This window comes from Pteropus medius, unplaced genomic scaffold, assembly GCF_902729225.1.
Source record: "Pteropus medius unplaced genomic scaffold, Ma_sr-lr_union100, whole genome shotgun sequence".
Taxonomy (NCBI): domain Eukaryota; kingdom Metazoa; phylum Chordata; class Mammalia; order Chiroptera; family Pteropodidae; genus Pteropus; species Pteropus medius.
In genome coordinates this window covers 4,309,340-4,331,516 of record NW_024342467.1, presented here as the reverse complement: position 1 = coordinate 4,331,516, position 22,177 = coordinate 4,309,340, and the positions used below count along the sequence as shown (strand labels likewise).

Here is a 22,177-nt window from a genome sequence, read left to right as displayed (position 1 = left end):
GTAAATGTACTGGAAAAGAATCTTTGAGAGCCTCAGATGCAGAAGCAGTGCCTGCTGCTTTTCTGTGTGTCTTGGAAGATGGATTTACCGAGGATGTGACACAGTTGTTTTTATTTGTACACAAGCCTTCCCCTTTGCTTTTGGAATTTAATTGAGGTCATTGCTATTCATTTATCACCTGAAACTGAAGGGTTAGTAACTTAAAGTGAACGCTTTTCAGCTAGTGAGTGTATTCTTAACTACATATATTTGTATAAAAGACTGCATGGTTTTTTCATGCCATGCTTGTATCTGGTCTTAAATAATCTAATTTATGTATACCATTTACATTTTTACCCTTTTACAGTGTTTTTATCCTTTTTTTTTTTTTTAATTCACTGCTATAGCCAAGTGAAAAATTTTTTTACAAGCACTTTGGTGTCCACAGAATGATTTGTTTTGACTTTCTCTGTTATATTTTGTAGACAAGTGTAAAAATTTCTCCACATTATACATAATCATGGTCTAAGTAAATGCCTTGAAGTTTTTCAAAGTACATAAATTTGTACTGTTTTAGAGCCTCAATATTGTGTCTTTTTCATCATCTTGTTTGTGTATTCCCCATAAATTGGCTACACAAGGCTGTACACTAGGTTTTGAGAGTCTGAGTAAATAGAGTTAATAAAACAAAATTAAATGTCTTTTGTTAATTAATTTAGCTGCACCCTATTGCTAACGGATGTCACTGTACCCTTCCTCCACATTTATAATTTCTTTCTCCTTTTTCATTGTAGACCATAATCTAGGATAAGAATCAGCAAACTTTCTTCTGTAAAGGGTCATGTAACAAATATTTTAGGCTTTGAAGCTCCTAGGGTTTCTGTGACAAGTACTCCATTACTCAAAGTAGCCTAGACTATACTTGAATGAGTGGGACAGTGTTCCGATAAAACTTCATTTACCAAAACAGTTGAGAAGCCATATTTGGCCTACAGGCTGTAATTTGCCAAGCCCCGTTCTAGAACATCATACAAGTAGTCTATTCTAAAAGAGAATTTTTGAAAAGACTAGAAACTCAACATCAAAATTTATGGCTCCCATCAAGTTTCTGTATTCCTAGCTAGTTTTGCTTAAAAAGATACAATTTTGATTCAAAGACATGGTTCTGTTTAGAGAAGTAATTAAATATGTGATGTGTTTCTCTTTCTGGGGTAATTGTTTTGTGCTCACAGAAATTGCTACTGTATTTCACTCTTATAATAAGAGCTGAGAGGGAAGCACAGTGAAAGGTCAGTGCCAAGACAACTTATCACTGTATTTACACTCACTGTCCACATATAGAAGAAGACCCATCACTTGTGACATTTTGGTTATCAGAGTTTAGGGGAAGCTTTTAGATGCTGGAAAGCAACATTTTTCCTTTAGTGAAATGTGAGTGGTGTGAATTTTTAAATGCCTTTGGTCACAGTAATAAATTGAAAGAAGGCAGAATGCCTAAAACCAAGCACGAATGCTCTGAGAAGTGTTTTCATTTAGATACAAGTGCCAAGAATATATTACTAAGGTCATGTATACTGAAATATGCATCACATACACATGAACTAATCAAACTTAAAGAAGGCTTGCCAATGCCTTTATTAGAGAAAACTTAAAAAAACAAAAAAAAAAAACCAAAAACAAAACCCTAAAGCTCTAATTGGACTTCTATGAGCTCTTGATAGTAAGACTATATCTTAACTTTTCATCTTTCTGTAGCTCCATATTCTCTCCCCATCTCAGAACCTGGCATAGTATCTGGGCCATAGTAAATGAAATAATTAATAGAGAAATGAATGGATGAAGAAACATCTGATATAATTTTATAGTACTGCTCATGTATGAAAGAAATCATAAGTGTGTTTATTCAAAATAAATTTGAATTTGTGCTCAGGGGTTCAAAATTTGCCTCTAAAAAAATCTCAGGTCTCTAATTCCTAACCTGTTGTTAGACATGAAGCTTAGCAAATATTTTTTTTTTCTTTTTGCAAAATGAAGAGGAGAAAATAATATCCTTCTTGTCTTAAATGATGAGAACCAAATAGAATAGGCAAAGATTCTCTGAAAATTTTATAATGCTATGTAAATTTGAAGTTTTTTAAAAAAGCATTATAGCTAGTGTTTTCTATCACAATGCCAAACTCAACCACAATTCAATAAGTCAACGCCTACAATTAAACATGTTATTTTTCTTAAATTTACAAGACATCGTCATCTTCACTATAGAAATATAAACCAAAACTCAATTCATAAATTTCACTGTTTATTCTTTGGATCAAACATGAACCAGTCAGTTATGACAAATATAGTCTGTTTCCAGTTTAAATGTTCCAGCGTCATGATTGTTTATAAAATTATTCTCCTATGAGCAAATTTTTAAGTTCATTATCTTCCTCTTTATTTTAGATGTTTAAGTGTGATTTATTATATGTGTACCCTCAACCAAAGATGTGGTTGTATACCAGCATTATTACACTTGGAAAGCCAAGGGCATTTCAATGCTCCAGTAGAATGAGGACAAGATTGTGCCTCTGTTCTAAAATGTAGGTGGAAGGGAATGGAAGATGATGTTCCATAGTTCATAAATCTAAAATGAAAACAATTAGTAACTTAACAAATACTTACAGTGAATACCATAACCCCAAGTAAACTTTTTGAATTAAGAAGTGGTTAAGTTTATTTTGGAATTGCATTTTTTTTAAGTCCTGGTATTTAGGAGCTCTTAAATTTAACCATTAGAAGAACTCAGTCATCATTAGTCAGCCTCAAGATGTGGTTTTAAAGGTCAAGCCACCATCAAAGAAAAAATGCAAGATGCATCTCTTGAGTGTTCTTTCTGTTTCTCCTCCAAAGGTCTGCTTGTCCAGAGGACTTATGGGTTATTAAAGTTTGCATAGAAATGTGTTTGAGGAATGCCCCAGGAAGACTGCCGATTACATAGATAAATTATCTGAACTGTCTGAAATCATGGATTAAGATATAATGTCATATCATTTTGAACCATCACTCCTTTGTAAATGAAATGAAGGAGTTAGCTCATTTGATTTGATATACCTGAAGAAGGAAAGATTCGCTTTAATTAAAACTACAAACAATGCAGACGCCTGTAGCTCTCTGTTCCAGACCCAGCAAGGATGGTACAGTAAGCGAAATGAAACATACCTAGCAGCCTCGGCAGCAGGCTGGAGCCATGTTCAGCGAAAGTAATTTAATTAGTGTTGATCATGACTCCAGATGATGGTGATTTGATAAGGAATAATTTAGTACTTAACAGCCTTTTACATGCACCAACTCCATGTGGGAAGGTAAAGCAAATTGCACAAAATGAATGTGCTGCTTTCACTTGTGCCTGTGCCAGTGAGCTGGAAAACTGCCTGTTAGCAGACGCTCAGACTCTCAGCCCCGTGATGAAATACCCAACACGTTCTCAGCTCAGCCCTCTCTGGTGGGAGTCTCTATACTACTCTTATTTAAGAATAAATAAGACAAGTCACTTTTGTGATATAGAATCTCCAGGAAGCAGGAAAGTGAAAATGAGGAAAATAAAGTAGCATGTGGTTCTTGTACAAAATGTTAAGATCTTTAGAGTGGCTTCTCCTTGTTTTCCTTACACACAGCAATTAAAAAAAAAAAAAATCCTAGCCAACTCAAATTCATTGGATTACTTATTTGGCTTATGATTAGAAAAATAAAATCACAGTTCCAGGGGCCTATAATAAGTAAGAGGCCCACACACGTTGATTGTGTGCATTATGGAGAAAGTAGGGGAGCCCTTAACTTCTGGAAGTAGGGCACCTGTGAGAATTCTTGAGCGTCGGCATCTCAGGAAAAGGAAGACATAGTTTTTTTTTTTTTTGTAAAGTCTTTTCAAGTACTGGATCGATTTTACAAGGCAGTTTGTACTGGATCCAGGTGTTGCTAAGCGTCACAGTAGATTTGAAATTAGCTCAGTTATGAGAATGACCTAGAAATTTTATAGGATACAGAATCCTGATATATATCCCAACCTTCATGAATCAGAATTTCTGGGAGTGGTATATTATTAGTTTGTGAGGGCTGCCATAACAAAGTACCTTGAATTGGGTGGCTTAAAAAAACCAACATTTATTGTTTCAGAGTTCTGAAGGCTAGGAGTCTGAGATGAAGGCGTCAAGCGGGGTTCTGAGGGCCATGAGGGAGAATCTAATCTGTGGCTCTCCACTAGCTTCTGGTGGTTTGCTGGCAATCTTTGCCATTCTTTGGCCTGTAGAAGCATCTCTCTGATTTCTGCCTTCATCTTCACATGGCATTCTCCTGTCTCTATTCTGATTCTCTCTTTTTAAAAGAACATCAGTCACATTGGATTACATCCCACCCTGATGACCTCATTTTAATCTTCCAAGTAAGGTGACAGACTGAGATTCTGGGGTTAGTATGCCTTCAACATATAAAATCTGGGAGGATACAATTTAACCTATAGCATATGGGATCTGGGATTCTTTTTTCCAAAAGTTGCCAGGGTAATTTGATGATTAGCCAAATCTGGAAATCTTGAGTTTAGGGATCAACTTAAACTCTGATAGCACTTTGGGAATCCTTATGTCCTTTCATCTAAGTCAATTCAGGAATTACATGGATCCAATCTGAAAGCACTAGAGCTCAAGATAGACAGTGTATATTCTAGAATGGATCATGCCTTTTGCTTCTAGGTTGATACCAGTGGACATTTTGGTAGGAGGCTATTGTCATGCTAGCAACCATTCCTCATAGTGCCCCAAACTTGTCATTTACCCCCGCCCCACTCATCTGTATTGCTTATCCTATGACACTGAAGCACATTCTCAGATGTCTCTCCCGGAGCAGGAGCCCAGACATGTTCAAATATCTTAATTCGTATAGCGTTACATTTTTTAAACTTTTTGTTGAGATGTGCATTTGTTATAATGCAAAAACCCTAAGTATACATCTTGATGGATTTTACAGATGTATATATTTATATAACCACCACCAGAGCAAGATGCAAAATATTTCCAGTACTGTAGCAGGTGACTGGTGCCCTTTCTAAGTCATTAACACTCCCATCCACCAACAGAAGGGGATTCTTTCACTATCGGTTAGTTTAGTCTGTTCTTGAAATTCATATGCTACACACTCTTGTGCTTGGCTTCTTATACTTAACTTCACATCCGTGAGACCATCTATGTTTCTGCATGTGTCAGTAAGTTGTTCCTTGTTATTCCTGTATAGTATTCTGTTGTATAAATAGAATACTGTCATGCTACTGTTAATTTATCCATTTTCCTGCTAATGAACATTTGAATTGTTTGAGTTTTTACTATTATGAGTAAAGCTGCTATGAACATTCTTATATGTCTCTTTTGGTGAACACATGTAGTCCTTTCTCTTGGATACATACCTGAGAGAGTAATTACTGGCCATGGGATAATGGCCAGTAATTACACTGAGCCTTAACAGCTACTGCCAAAATATTTCTCAAAGTATATTTATAAATTTATAGTCTCAGCAGCATATATTAAAGTTTCTGTTGCTTTAGACCTTCAACCTTGATATGCCAAATCTTTTGCAATCTAGTCCTTTCAGTAGGCATATAGTGACAATCGCATGTGATTTTATTTGCATTTTCCTGATAGGTAAAGATGTTGAATATCTTTTCATATACTTTTTTTGTTGTTCATTTGTTTGTTTTCCATTTGGGTGCCTTTTATGAACTGCCTGTTCAAATCTTTTGTTCATTTTTAATTGGGTTATTTTGTCTTATTAACATAGCAATTCTTAATATGCTGAATATGAGTTCTTTGTCAGGTCTTTCTATTGTTAACATCTTGCAGTCTGCAGCTTATTCTGCACTCTCTTAATAGTCTCTTTCAATGAAGAGAAGTTCTTAATTTCAGTGAAGCCTAATTTGCAGATTATTTTCTTCTATGATTAGTGTTTTTTGTGTCCTGTTTACTAATCTTATTCTCCCTCATGGTCCCAAAGACTTTTAAAATATAATAATGTTAAATATAATGGTTTCTGATATAATGGATAAATACAATCAACTATGCATTATACTGCATATTTATTAACTCAAGGTCTTACCAATTTTATTCTTATAAATTAGATCTGATTTCTCAGGTATAACAATTTGCTACTTTTTCAAATGACCAATTGAGTTCCTTATGTCACTACAGCGTTTTTTAAGGAAAATATAAACCTAATACTTAATCCAAAGTGCTAAACTCAACTGTATACATTTTGCTGTATATGTTCAAAGAAATACTAAAATAGTTGAAAACTATCTGTTAAGAAAGCAACAAATGTGTGGATTTCATATACAGTATTTGTCATTCTAAGAAGTCAAGTGTGTGTGTGTGTATGTGTATATACACATCCACAGGGGAATAACTTTCTTATACATATGACTTTAAATCTTTTGTCATTTTTTTTTATATATATTTTAAAGACTTTTCATCATGCAGATTTGAGACTTAGGTAAAAGTAGAAAGAATAATGAACTCCCACCTACTCATCAATCAACTGTTAACATTTGTCACATTTTTCTAACTTGTATCATTCCTTATCCTTTTTTTCCATACTATTTTAAAGAAAATTTCAGATATCTTATTATTTTCTGTAAATACTTTATGAATCTCCGACTTTGTCTTTTTTTTGTACAACTGCCATTCCATTATCACATTCAACAGAATTAACAATAATTTTTAAGCTATCTAATAGCTAGTTCATATTCAGATACCTTGTCTGTTGCAAAGTTGTCTTTTTCTAGTTAGTTGTTCAAATCAGAATCCTAACAAGTCCTTATATTATAATTGATTCTTGAGGTTCTTAAATCTTTCTTAATGGTTAATGCATTATAATGTTCTGACTTGGTAAAATTAGTGAACATGAGCACCCTTGGTAAATGAAGACATATTTAATTTCTCTTTGTTTCTATTCTTCTACTTTCTACATTGAATAGGCATATTAAATACATGTTACATTAAGTAAATACTTTGAAATAGATCACTTAGTAAAATTATTTTATGATTATTTATTATGTTTTCCTTAGACCATTAATTCGGGTAAAATTTGTTTCTTTGGCAAATTTGTCTTCTGTGATGTTTCAGATGGCTCTTGAGTACTACTGTACTACAATTCCATCAAAATTATGTAAATGTACAAACAAATAGAATTTGTTTCCTATAGCTTGAGAGTTCTTGACATCAAATTCTTATATTAAAATCATTCAAACTTGTACAAGTTTATAATGCCATAATGCCATAATCAAGATTGAATGGTATAATAAACTACAAGGTTTCCCTTGTCATATCTGTATAGAATATAGACTTAATATTTTGTGCTTTAATTCCAATTTTTTTAGTAGTTAGAATAAATCTTTAGAACATGTGTCCTTTGTGTGTTTATCCTTTGATTAGTCATACTTGGACATACTGTACATGAAAATAAAATCCATTCTCATGTCTATTTTTTCTTATCTTTTTACCAATTTTTTATTTGTACTAAAATTTTGGTTATTCTGACTGGATCGCTTTTAATAGATATTTGTTCAATCTTATAGAAGAAGAAAAAAATGCATAGTGTTTTTATATATTGTTTTAAAGCTATTATTACCTTCAAATACATGTCTTCTGACCTTCATATTTTATATGATCTTTGTATTATATTAAGCATTAATGAATATAAACATAACCATGCATTAAGTCATATGAAAAAGGGCAAATCATCATTTGATGGAGAATAATTGTTTTATGGTAGATTACATGTGTCAGCTTTCACATATTTCTCACATTTCATCCTCACAATTCCAGTAACTAGATAAGCAAGCACTTTTATCTCTCTTTTATAGATGAATATTGGCCTCAAATCTTTTGAGTTTTTTGCCCAAATTATCATTAGTTACCACTGGACCTGAACCTGGATTTTCTTTTAGTTCAGTTATTATTTCATTAAACCATTACTGTTGATGGATTTGAGATATTTTCCTTTCAGTAATGCTTGAAATTATGTTCTAGTCTTCCGTTAATTCTTGTATAATCAGTTGCGTTTTTGTCTGCTTTAATCACTGGAAATCTCTTTCTGAAATATTTTCAAAATGTATTTTATGAAAACTGAGCTTCTCTTATTAATATCAGCTAAGTAAATTGTAAGTGATTCAGTTTAATAAGATAGAGTTCAAGCAGGTATTGTGTTAGACAATAAAAGTAGAAAAGTTGTATACAGAGATTCTCCATAATTTTTTCTTCCATGAAATATCATCAAATGTGATTTTTCTTATATATATGTTAATATGAAAGGTTAATGACATTTTAATGAAGAGAAGTAGCTCAGGTTAATATAATTAATCCCTAATTGCATTTAATTTTTGTGGGTATTTTTGTTTTGTTTTCTAGTGGCTTTTCATGGCCTACCACTGAAAATCAAGAAAGAACCCCACAGTCCATGTTCAGAACTTGGCTCTGCCTGCAGTCAAGAACAGCCCTTTAAATTCAGCTATGGAGAAAAGTGCCTGTACAATGTCAGGTAAAGCAATCAGGTGTATATATAGAGGATGGCGGTTCTTATAGAAATAAAAAGTCTGGAATAATATAAAATCTCAAGTCATATTTTGTAAGAGTTATATCTTCAGTATATAACAAGCTAAATTAGGCAATGTGTTTTGCAGAACTCCAAAGAACCATTTACCATCTGATCACACACTTTTAGAATAATTTTAAAGCAATAATTTTCATTTACATTGTTGGTTTCTTTTCTACTGTAGTGATTGATGCATTCTGGGTTTGAAAAGAGGGTCTTGGCGTGAGCAGCTATTGTAAGATCTCTTTGGAGTGAATGCATTATGCACTTTAGATAGAGTTTATAGAAAAATATGAAACATTTGGCAGGTCTCAGCAGTACATTAGTTATCTGACAGGCTTTGCAGATGATCTATAAGATGCATTCATGGACAATTGCAATAAAGTTAGAATTTTATAAGGCTTAGCAGAGGCTATTATCTATTAAAAAGCCAGTCATTCTTTCTGATGATAATAAAGGGTGGAGCAATAAAAGTACATTGTTCATTTGTTAGAAAATTTGATAACATATATGTTCATTAAAAACCCTTCACAGTAAATTGCATTCTGCTACTTTTCATATTGGCTTCTAATTGCATAAGGAAGAAGTTGGCTCTGTGTATTGAATATTATTACCCTCAATTATAGTAGAAACTTAGTTCTTAAAAGGAGTTAGTTTAGAAACTTAAAACAGTGATTATATATATTTGCAGTTTTATAAGTTATGTTAATTCAAATTCATGATACATTATGATTCTAAAGGGTCTTCTAGTCCTCATATGTTTACTACTTACTTACACTCTTTATATCCAGGATATGTAAGATTTAAGAAACTTAAATTTGTGCAGTCTCTTGGCAGCTGAACAATACTTGCATATTCTATTACTATTTATTCTGGCAAACTTGTCTTTCATACCTGCTTTTCTAGGAGGTCCACTAGAACCTGCAATTATGAGCCATTTCAATTAAAACTACAAAGCTTTTATTAAAAAGATGTCTTGTAGAAGCTAATTACTATACCATACTCAGTTCAGATGACATTGTATTTGATCAATCTGAGTTTTATTTTATAGCGTTTTTAAATTTTGCATTTTATCCTTCAGTGTTATGACTTCACATCCTTTATTTTATATTAAAATAATTATTTAATATATCAAAGAATTTTTAATTAATGAACCAAAGAGATATAGAATTGTCATTGCATTTCAGCATCGATCAGAAGTGTGACTATGAAATAACTACTGCATTATATGACATATCTAACATCCATAAATTAACAGTAGAGGAATTGACTGAATATTTTAAGGTTCTCCCTGGGGAACAATAATTCCCACAGTGAAATACAGATTATGTTTTCCTTCTCTATACAAACAATAGAAATATAATATTTCATGAGGAAAAAGTAATATCCTTGGGCAAAAGACTTATCAGTTTTTTTATTTTTTTGTTTTGTTTTGTTTTTTTAACCTGGGAATGAGAGAGGTGAACGATTTTATAAAAGAAGTGGATTCTCATTTAAGAATATTGGTAAAGAAAGTAAACAGAACCAAACAATGTTTTTTATATGAATAATATTGTCTTTAAGGCAAGAGTAGACTTATATAGCACATACTCCTTCACTTCTGTATTTTTGCACTTGGATGTAATTCTCTTATATAAAAGGAACAGAATAAATTATTGCGTAAGTCAACACAAAAAGAAATGTTTTTTAAAAGAAAAAAATGTACTGATGAATGCTTTTTTTATGAGGAAATATAATATTTTAACCTAGAAATATATTTTTTGTTTGAAAATTTAAGTAAAATTTGTTTTTAGTAAAATATTGTTTAGATTACAAAAATTAGTTAAATCACATTCTTGAAAGCTACACATAGGAAATCAATTAAATTCATAAATAAACTTACTCATTTTATTCATTTGTGAATTTTCTGAAGTTTGACTATGACAATAGGATTTTATTCTTGAGAACATCATTTTCTACTTATTTTTATACTCTAAGAAAGTTTAAATATATCAGAGAGATTTTAATTTGCCTCATTAGTCTTTATTATTCCATGTGAGGAAGTTAATGCCAAGCATCATTTATTTTATATTTAAAAAAATGAAAATAAGGCAAAAGTGTTGCCTTCTTAAAATTCTACCACAAAGTCAAGATAGATATGGTCTCCATCTTGTTTAACTGATGTTCGTTCTTGTTCTAAAATCTAATTTAACATAGAAGAATTATAATACCAGAAATATTTCATGAAGTAGAAAAGGTCTGTCAAACTTGCTCAAGGAGAAATATCAAGAATAAATGGAAATAATGCCACTTTCATAGACAGTGATTTTTCTTACACTAAATTGCTTGTATATGTATTTAAAAGTATATATGTTTTATATTTATGCTGTTACCAACTTATATATCCAGTATCCTGTTTTCTGGTTAAGTGTGTGGCAGTTTTGAAGATTACATGTTCTAGAATTACAAAACCCAAAAAACATACAATTCTAACTTTCTTATGACTTAAGCCTAAAATGTGTTTTTCTTTCCTTGGGTTAGAACTTTTTTTTTAATCATTCCAAAGAAACAAATGTTTTTGTTTTTTTTATTTCCCTTCTCTCTCCATGTATTATTTTGTTGTTGTTTTGTGTTTTGTTTTGTTTTATTTTTTGGTTCCTTGGGTAGTGCCTATGATCAGAAGCCACAAGTGGGAATGAGGCCCTCCAACCCCCCAACACCATCCAGCACTCCAGTGTCCCCACTACATCATGCATCTCCAAACTCAACTCACACCCCGAAACCTGACCGTGCTTTCCCAGCTCACCTTCCTCCATCGCAGTCCATGCAAGACAGCAGCTACCCTATGGACCACAGGTATACAGCAAATACCATTTTTTTGTAAAAACTGTTCTTCGCATTCTTGGAAGAAATTTCTATTGCCAATTCCTAAGACCAGTAGTAGATTTAAGGTGAGCATATTAATTTTGCGCATCTGTGCAAAATACTTTTAGAGAGAGCTTGCTCTATCTATAGTTATAAATAATTTGTAGAGAAGGTCATTTATAAACATTCCTTTTATAAACATTTAAATTTGTTGCTGAAATGGAAAATTAATCTATATACTGACATTTGAACATTTCCCTTTTGCTTTGCCTGAATTAAATTGCTTCACTTAAACTTTAAATCAGATCATCCCATTTTTATGAGCATATGTGTGTACTTGTTCTATAAAGTTAGGAGACTAATTTTAGTAGGTGGCTTATGGAATTAGGTTCTTTACCTTATATTGAATGGTTTAGCTGTACACAGCTTTGCAGAATAGAACTTATTTGATTAAAACCATTTCCCATCCTTTCCAAATGATGAATATTTAATGATAGCAAATGAATGACCCCGGACACTGAGAACGTAAAGGGAAAGAGGTATAGACCGAATTATTAATACTTAGGAGCAAGGCAAGAACCAGCGTTGAGCCAGGAGAATGTTGTGGTGGGTTATTCTTGATTCCTAGGGATGAGTAAATGCACATTTAAATAGATATTGGGAGACCTTTAGAAGTCTTAATAATACAACTTAAAACACAGATTGATTTTATGCAGCATGCTTCCTTCACCTTCTACCTTATATAAAGCCAGTGGGCTGCTGGTAAATGTTTAACAACAGGCTCTTTAGGAGTAAATCCAAAAGACCTAATCTGTAGCATTTAATGAGACTCTGATGTAAATGTTACCCCCATGGCTGACTCAAAGCTGTCGATGTGACAACCTCGAATGTGGAATTGGAAAGAGATGTGCAAGTAGTACTTCACTACTTAGGATTTCTACCATATAGATACTGTAGTCATAACCTTAAGAGCATTTAATTAGTAGTAAAATGTGGAACAATAATTACAAAGTGATGAGTTTTTGAGTACTGACTTTGTTTTTAATATAATTTTTTAAATATACATTTACACAACTTACATCTTAATAATGGCTGTGTTTAACAATTGACTCACAGAATTTCCGAAAATTTAACAATAAACCAGTGAAAACTGGCTCTGACGCACCATTATAAAAATAACTCGCAGAAGGAATCCTAGATCAGCAGAGAAAACCAGAAGATGAGCCACTGGCAACTTGCTGAAAATAAGGGAATACTTAGATCTGCTCTTGATAGGTTATTTAATGTGATTCAATCTCAAATTCAGTAACTCTTTTTGTGAAAAGGGATAAGATGAACGCATTCTTTTCAGTATGAAACTAAGCTGTATCTTTTTCCACCTTTGTTTTCATCACTAAGTCCTCTTGTGCTTTAGTTATTAAATGCTTCCTCTTGTCTTTCCCTTCTCACCCTGTAGACTCAAGAGCTTGTCAGAACATAATGGTATGAGCATCTGTGTAAACAGTTTTGTAAATACAGATGAAAGAAATCTTATTGCAGGGTGGGCCATCAAACAGATGCACATTGTACAGGGTTAAGAGGGAAAAAGAGTTATGATCAAAAGAAGCAAAGTTTATTTTGTCCATGTCTGGTGACTTCTCAGAGTTCTTGATACCTGAGTCTTTCATTCTTCAAGTGAGTGCCAGAATTCTAGATTGTATAGTTTGCTCTTTGGGCAGAATAGTTGTTTCTTATGGAAGACGACTGCTAAACAAGCAGCGTGCCTGTTTTTAGGTGACCTAACATGAAATGCTTTAGCCAAATCCATTTTAATTTCTCTACTTGAAGTCACATTTTTGAGACTGGGAACAGCCGGTCCGGAACTACCAGAGGGAAGCTCAGGGTCTTTTCCCACTGCCCCCCATTGTGTTTTGAGGACAGTACCAGCTGGCCAATCCCAGGAAAATCTCTGAAGCCGTATGTTTCTGTGGAGGATTTCTCAGAGGGCTTTAGCCAAAGGAGACAGTCCCTCGGTTATAAATGGCAAATTTGCTCTGGGAACAGATCCTTACCCCAAATAGCCCCTTCCAGCCTGGGCACCCCACCTCACTCTGAAAATGCTTTATGGCCAACTGGGCTGCGCCCTGCTTCCTTTCCTCAGGCTTGTTCTGCTCCTCAGGCCAGCCCCTTGGCACTATTTCCTGAACCTGCTGTGCAGGAGCCTTGTCTCTTTTTCTCAATGTTTCTCACCACTTACATGCTGTTTTTCTTCATCCAAGAGTTCATCGGCATGCTCTCCTTACCTTTAACTCTCTTCCAGAAGATTCTTGAGTCACTTTCTCTTTACAATTGGTCAGCAGCTCATAAGAATGGCACCAAAATGGCACCAAAATGGCACCATGCTTCCTGTGAAGCATGTGTGTTTGATATATAACGTGGTCCTCAGTAAGTATTAACTAGAATCTGGTTGATTCGTAAAAGCAAATGGCTTGATTCCTTACAAGGCTTTTGGTACAAGTATTATTAACTTCCCTTTAAGGCTTTACAAGTGAGCTGGTTTCTTATTTTAACTTCAAGTTACAATTTTCTGATTCATTCCTTGACAGTTCTTAATGATAATTTCTGTTTCTTTTTTTGGCTAATGAAATAAGCAAGGGAAGGGAAATGAATGCAGTGTCAGTCAGCCTCACTGTTGTGCAATATCTAAGTTTCTAAGTTTATTTTCTGCAGGTGTAGGTGGAATTTCAGTGTTTTCCAGGGCAGCCAATGAGGCTAGAGTTAAATCACAGGATGGGTGTTCTTAGAAATGCTAACGTAACTGCTTTGCAATTCTTTGGCTTTTACCTTATTTTTATTTAATGTTACCAAAATTAAATGTTAACTTTCCAAATTAAAGTCTTCAGAATACTTTTAGTGGGAGGAAGAAAGGGAGTTAATAGGCTTATATTTGCTCATAGTAATGCTGGATAGGTTATTTTTAAGCACTCCTGGGCATTTTTAGAGCACTTTTAAATCTTTAATTAATCCACATCTTTGTGGTAGGTCAATGATATTATGGATGAGAAACACAGAACTGAACGATTATGTGATTAGCCAGTCGTTACAGGGTATAACCAAGAAGGAAAGAACAGAGACTTACTCAGCCTCCTGCCAAGGCCTCAGAACTTCCTTGCGTTCTAACGACATGACCTGTCCCAAAAATGCCACACATACATGCTCTTTCCATCTTTGGAGGTCTGCTGTATATTTATGCTTATTTTTATCAACATGATCTTTTTTTTTTTTTTTTTGAAGCTATTGGAAGCCAGTGTGTTATGTGCTACTGTTTGTCAGTAAAGAGATAGTCTTTTAATAGCCAGCTTGGATTAGTCTATAATATTTCCCAGTTTGATTTATCACTAGAATTTCTTGTTACTTAGGACATTGTTGAAGATTTAAGAGCCCTGCTCATTTGAGAAGAGAGTCATTCCTCTCTTGTTTCCTCATTAACTGATGGTGAGGGAGTGAAAACTGATAAGTAGGTTTTTATTTGGTTGATTTTCTTTATTAGTTTGTTGATTAGTTTGGTAACAGACTTAAAAGACAAAGGATGCAGTTTGAGATCAGATTATTTCTATTTTTTTCCTGTTTCCCCCCCACCCCCCACCCCCTGGTATATTATTATGTGAGACCTTCTTAATACGGAAACTTGGTAAATGATTTAATTGATTTAGAATTTGGCCTTTTTTACTATTAAGGTATGTATTTCCTCAAAAAATAGTGCACTGTTCTCCTTTCCCCCCTCAAAGCTCACCTTTAACTTATTGTGATGTACCAAAATGGTGCTGCAAGGGACCAATTAGAAGGGGAACACAAGTCATATTTTCATTAAAAAGCACAGTGTTTCTGACCCAGGAAGGAAGAATCTAGTTTTTGTTAAAGAGTTACACTTTCAGATGGTTGGCATCACGTTCATTAACTAAACAGTTAAAAAACGTACCAGTATTTTAAAGAGTATTCCTTATTACTCTTTTATTCGAAACATGCTCTCTTATTTTCCAGATTTCGCCGCCAGCTTTCGGAACCCTGTAATTCCTTTCCCCCTCTGCCAACAATGCCAAGGGAAGGACGTCCTGTGTACCAACGGCAGATGTCTGAGCCAAACATCCCCTTCCCACCTCAAGGCTTTAAGCAAGAGTACCACGACCCAGTATATGAACACAACACCATGGTTGGTGGTGCTCCCAGCCAAACCTTCCCGCCTCCTCTGATGATTAAACAGGAACCCAGAGATTTTGCATATGATTCAGGTAGGCCTATGCTTTAAGTTACATTTGAGACATCTTTTCACTGCATGTCACTTCGTTTAGAATTGCCGTCTGACTGGGTGGGGCCTGACCTTTTTTTTTTTTTTGCAGAATCTTTCTGATTTTATCCCATCATTGAATCTTTATAAGTGAAGGGTGGGACTGTTAAGCCTGAGAGGATGGTTGAAATCATGTTAGAAATGAAACCAGTCCAAAGAGTGCAATGTGTAAAATTAGGCACACACTCAGCCCAAGAGAGTAACATTGTCATTTTTTTCTGGATTTTGGGCTTTTTTTCTATTTTGCTACTATAGCACTATTTAATAACAGTGTTTATAGGAAGTCATAGTCTTCTGTACTGAGGCACTTATAACTTATAACTGTTTGTTTTTTCCCTTCATTGATGGCAAGATTCCAAGGGTCCAGAACTATGATTCTTACATATCAAGAGAGAAATACGAAAATAAAGATATGGTTTATAGAGCTTAGCTTTAGGTTCACTGAGCCAGAAAGACACCACAAAGATGCAGAGGGGGTTTTCCTTAGAGTGAGGAGAGTTTAAATCTCTTACAAATGTTACCATCAAATTTGACCTTGAGACCTTAGACAATTCTTAACTCGTTTGTGCTCAGATTCTCCTGTTTATAATCTTAAAATCAAGGTATCTGCTTTTTAGACATCAGGAATTCTTTTTAAGTATAAAATTAAAAAAATGCTTATAAGAAGGGCAGTATGCATTGGCAAAACATTATTAACACTATAACTGTGGTCAATAGTGACTGTGGACTTGAAAATATTTGAAAACAGTGTAATTTCATTTTGTTTGGATGCAAAGTCATAGACGTTCTTTGTGAAGGAACTGTGGGTTCTCTAGGAATAACTGCTGAGTTTTTCTATCAGTTCTAGTTGAGGAAAAAAAATTGTCTCCAGGTCTTCAGTTTCCAACTTGTATAAAATTACTTTCTTTATTATGAACTGTCCTTAAAAGCTTGGCAAGAGGGAGCCCTATAACTGATTCTTCCTTTGGCTACCCTTCGCATCGGGTCAGAAGTTCAAAGGGCTAAGAGGAATTGTCCACTCAAATGCCATATCTCCATTTCTAGAAAGTACACCAGCTACCCACAACCTATGAATTCCCTGCCCAACCACCCCTGAGTCCACTTTTAGGGCCAGAGCAATTTCCTCTCAGGTCCGGTTTTCTGAAGGCAGAGCACACTGCCCCTGTGTGTACCTCTAGGTCCAGAAGCGTAGCTAAGGGACAGCTCTTTGGGGGAGGGGGAGGATGGAGCTTGGATGTGCTTACATGTGAGGCCCTCGTGGTGTGGCACAACGTGGGGTTGAGGGCTAGGAAGAGAGGTAGGAGGTGGGGTGGGCTGGGGTCTGAAGACTGGAAGCTGGCTTCATAGCATCCTATTCCTATGCATTTTACTGGCCATCACATTGGAGCAATTAAGTTGAACACATCTGTATGTGTCATACATTGCAGTCAACAAGTATGATCTCCAGATACTTTGTTCTATTAGTTCTTTCATCCTTGCTGAAAGCACATTAAAATGACCTTTATAGGATATCTAATGTATTTATTACTGATTTATTGATTTCTTTGTTCACTTATCAATCTTGAACAAATAGCACATTAGAAAATATTGTATGTTATTGAAAAACAATGTAAAAAATGTTTCATAGTCAGTTTATTCAGCATCTATGATTAAAGGTTTTCCTTTCAGAAGGCCTCTAGAATTCTTTATTGCTTAATTTAATGTAACATAAATGTTGTGAAAATAAAAGAAGCTTTATAAGTGAAAAGGCAGCATGATTATACTTCTAATAAATCCTGACATTAATTATGACATGGGAAATGGAAGGTCTATTAGTTATAATTATAATTACAGGAATGCAATTTAAACTGCCGAATATTTAAACTAAAAAAATGCAAAATATTATCTTAGTAGAGTAGAAATTTTTATTCAGGAGAAGAGAAAAAATTAGTTGGATCAGAAGATACTGAGGAGATGGGAAATTTATATTTAGGACCAATTTGATGAACCAGTATATGATCATGATTATATTATATTAAATTCTATGTAGTCCAGCTACATCTATTGGTTTTTTGGGGTTTTTTTCCCCCCCTTCTCTTATTCTCTAGCATAATGGTGTTGCACAAAGCAGTATACAGGTTTTTTTTGATGGTCGGTTGGTTGTTTTTTCCTGAATTCAACATAATTTTTCTTTCTTGCCCCTGTGGCCAACTGAGTACATAAAAAAGGGTTGAATACATGTTGAGCGCTGTATTTGGAGTACCTTGTTCAGTGCTTTATTTTCGTTCATTCACGGTTATTTTTCCGTTTTCATGCTTGCCTATGAGGTTTTGAAGGTTCAGAATGCCCAACAAGGCAAATAGTTGAGATAATCATAACAACATTTTGTTAGAGTTGCGTTAATTGATTGGTTGGTCTGTCATTTCATAGTTATTATTTTTTTATAGTTAAGAGTAGTATTTTTAAGGGTTGGCAGGAAAATTAAACTAGTTTCATGACTGAGTGGCATCTTTTAAATGAATTTGAGTAATATTCTAAGAGTTGGGAATGAAAAGAGGAAAGGAGAACTTTCAGCAATAGGAAGAAGGTCGCTGAAATGAGAAAACAGGGAGAGTGCATACCTTGAACTTTGGGAGAAGAGGAAAAAGTAGAGAGTACAAGAGAAAGCTGACGTGTTTCCAGAAGAAAATGTGTTTGTGTTTTTTAATTATGTGTTTTAGGGCCACTCTTGCTGTTACTGATGAGGCCTGCTTTCAATTTGGTGGCATGCAACATTTATGTGATAGCAAATATTTTTAGCACTATTTTAAAATTGGGAAATTGACACAAATAGTTGTTTAATAGAATTAGAAATCTTTAAGTTCATGAAAGCTCTTGAATATCACCTAGTTCTTCAAATTCCTTCTCCACATCTCAATTGCACATATCTTATGTCCAAGTTAACATCATGTTTTGTGAAACAACCAAAACTAGAACAGGGTTTTCATAGTCTTGGTTTAATGCACAGTTCACAGTCTGTCTTTCTATATAATTGACCAAAATAATAAAGTACTTTAATTCATAATTAGTTACATAGATTACTGATCCTTTTCTCTAACTTTTGGAATATTTTCCCATGGTTTTTAAAAGCTCTATGTGATCCAGGGCAATAAAAGCATATATATTATGATTGAAGATATACTTTTCCTAATCTGGAGGTGTCCATTTCACATTAGATGGTCCCCAAATTTTATTCTGTAAGGTGTTCACTGTTGTAAGACAGGAAAATATAGGAAAATACAGGAAAATATAGGATATTTAGGATTAAAATGTATTCTGTTTCCTTTTTAAAAATACGTTGTACATATGGTCAAGAGTTGAGATTGTCAGGAAAGTCACTTTTTCTAATAATTTCTGGAAAAGGCTGAATTAATAGTTACAGGAAAAAGTGGTGAATTAATCCTTTGGTTAAATGAACTTTCAGTTTGTCTGAGCCTTCTTCTTGGACTTCACTCTTTGTTAAAACCTTTGATAGCTCTATGGCTTAAAATTTGACTAGAGCAGTCGTTTTTAAACTTTTGTCAGTGGAATCCATTTTTCATCAGAAAACTTAAGAGGTCGGACTGAAATATAAAACAGATGTAAGGAAAAAATAAGATGGAACTTTTCTAACCTCCACTTTAAAGTTCATTTATTCTTCACCCAAACAACCCCTCCCAAGTTTCCGACATACTTATCACTTTGGAACTTTGATGAAGGCCAGAAGAAAAACCTCTAAATTTTTTAAAATTAATTATTGGGATAACTGTGGTTAATAAAATTATATAGCTTTCAAGTGTACAATTCAATAATACATCATCTGTATTATTGTGTGTTCATCAGCCAAACCTTTAAATTTAGAGAATGATTTGTCAGGGCCTCTATCAGCTGACTCAGCTTGCATAAAATTAAAAAAAAAAAATTTTAGAAGGTTAAAATTACCCAGTAGGTTATCTCTAAACTATTACTATTATGATCATTACTATTATTACTACTACAGCTCAGAAATTCTATCATCAGGCTATATTATTTTAAAAATGATTTTTTATTTACTTATAAGAGGAGTTATTAGGAAATTGAACTCAAACATATTTTCTAATAAATTTTCTTACATCCTTTCTGAACAATAGAGTTTCGCATGTGTAATCAACCAAAAATATTATTCAAGAAACACAAGGAATATAGTGATTATGAAAGGAAACTGTTGAAAAATGCTAATTAAAGTCAGATGGAGCAAAGGGAGTGGAAGTAAAGCCTACTGATATTTATTTTGAACACCTAGGCCTGCTATAAACTAGCAGGCTGGCCATTTCCAAATTGGAAGCCCCATGATTAGGAATTATAATTTAATTTTTAAAAATATTACATTTAAAAATGTTTAGCTTCATTTCCTCATTTTTATTTATATATCTTTGAATCACCTTAAAAAGTAATTCCTAAAAGAATACTGAAGTTTTTTTTAAAGCTTTGAAAAAAAGAATGTTATTTAGGAATTAATTATTATGTAGGCTCGCTTTTTAGTGGTCTTGCTCTGTTCTGTGTTTTCTCTGGGTGGTAGATTACAGGATTCCTCATCACCTCCCCCTACCTGCCTGTGTCAAGTATTTCTCATTAGAACTGCAAAATATGGTGGTAACTTTACTTATCTTCTGCCATTTTATTGATCAGATATTAGAAATTGGAAGATAAATTGTCATAACACCATAATAGACAATCCTTCACAGGTTTAAAACCCAAATCCAGGCATTTTCCATATTCATCCTTCTCATTCCTTCTATGGGAATGGTAAAGATCCTGTGAAAAATAGTTTAGAGATAATTACAGGGATTATGACTGCAACTGTTCTCCCACATGGCTTCAGGTCACTGGAAGACAGAAGTGTTCTTTTCCCTTTGGATTAATGGATTAAGTTATAGATGGCTTATAAAACTACTTATATGTCTAACAGTGTTCACTATAGGACTGACTCTAAACAAATCATTCCCATAATTGCTCATAAATAGCTCCTTTCCCTCTCAAATCTAGATATTTTTAAACATCACCATACTTAGTAATTTCTAGGACAGTGATGGTTATGGTTCCATGAACTTTGGCTTTTTGTACTTGATATATAATATTCCCAAAAGCCAAGCCTTGGCCCTCTCCCATTACTACACAGTATTTGCTTATGGCCAAAGCTCTTTTTTTTTTTTCTTCTCCTAACTTTAAAACTATTTCTTTAAGAAATTCAAGTGAGAATCACTTGGGAATTTAAAGGAATGAGCTATTGATCTTTTAAAAAATGTTAACATCTTATCTGTTTCTCTAACATCCAAAGATAATTTTCTTTTACTCAGCCAGTGATTTATGGGCTAGTAGATCACTTAATCTCTGATTTTTAGGTACCTCAATTGTGAAAAGTGACAGTGATGTCTTCCTAATTGATTTTGTTATCATAATAGAAGTCAAGGATTGGCCTTAGGATTTGACTTTGCTTTTTATTGTTTAGTATATCTCAGATGGGTTTTCTTCATTCCTTTCTGAGTTAAAACAGCAAATCTCCCCAAACAGTACTCTCTGATCCACTATATCAGTTTTTCTAAGAAATGCTTAAATATGCTGTAAATCTAGAGTTACAGTAAGTGGCATTGGCTAGTGATTTGATTTGAGAATTGAGACTACGGTCTGGATTTACTCTTTATGCATTAACACAGGTCAAATGGACAGGGACTGCATTTAAGTCAGTAATGGAAGGCTGAAGGCTGTCTTAAACCAATCACATCAGTTTTTACCCATGACGGATTGGACCCTAGGGACAGAGCCCTATAAGCATTTCTCTTACATGAATGGACTCTATAGAGCCTGGAGTTTCATTCATAAAATGGAGACTGAAAGGAAACACACACACTCACTCCTCACTCTCTTACTCTCTGGAATGTTCATTTATACAGAGCTGAAGGGTGTAGTGTTCCATCAGCTGCTGCCTTTGCCAGTTGACTGGAAGTAATGATTAATGTTCATTGGTCTTGCCTGCATGTAACCCAACACTATTTATGGCCTTGCAGTGTTCCTAATGTATAGTGAATGAGAAGACAACATTCTCAAATCAGAAACATAAACAGGAACTGGTGGGTCTGAATTCCATTCAGATATGTCATTTCAGCCACACAGTGTTTGTCTAACTTGGATTTTGCAGGCAGGAAAGGGGGAAGGGAGGGCTAATCTGCTTGTGCGTTGTGCTAGCTTGAAAAGGGAATTAGAAGAGGGAGGGAAATGTACTTTCATAGTGTGAGAATTTTAGTTTCTTTTTAAAGGAAACAGCCAGGATGCTTAGGCCCAGAACTGTGTCTTGCGAGTGGATAAAATGAACATCCAACTGTTTTCACATGTGCGACAGATATGAAATTAAATAAGACAGTTTAAGGTTGAATATTTAGAGATCGA

General features: G+C 34.1%; 1 protein-coding gene across 15 annotated transcripts in view; it reads left to right on the top strand.

Annotated features, from left to right (window-relative positions):
- The window catches only part of ETV1 (ETS variant transcription factor 1), an 86,977-nt gene that overhangs the window by 38,047 nt on the left and 26,753 nt on the right, over positions 1-22,177 (top strand). For 10 of the 15 annotated variants that reach the window (XM_039862412.1, XM_039862417.1, XM_039862416.1 and 7 more), the window contains 3 exons: positions 8,406-8,535; positions 11,236-11,424; positions 15,454-15,701. In XM_039862412.1, coding sequence (XP_039718346.1) covers positions 8,406-8,535; positions 11,236-11,424; positions 15,454-15,701 — 567 coding nt within the window. The remainder of the gene's footprint in view (positions 1-8,405; positions 8,536-11,235; positions 11,425-15,453; positions 15,702-22,177) is intronic. The other 5 variants (XM_039862423.1, XM_039862422.1, XM_039862420.1 and 2 more) reach the window with 1 other exon arrangement.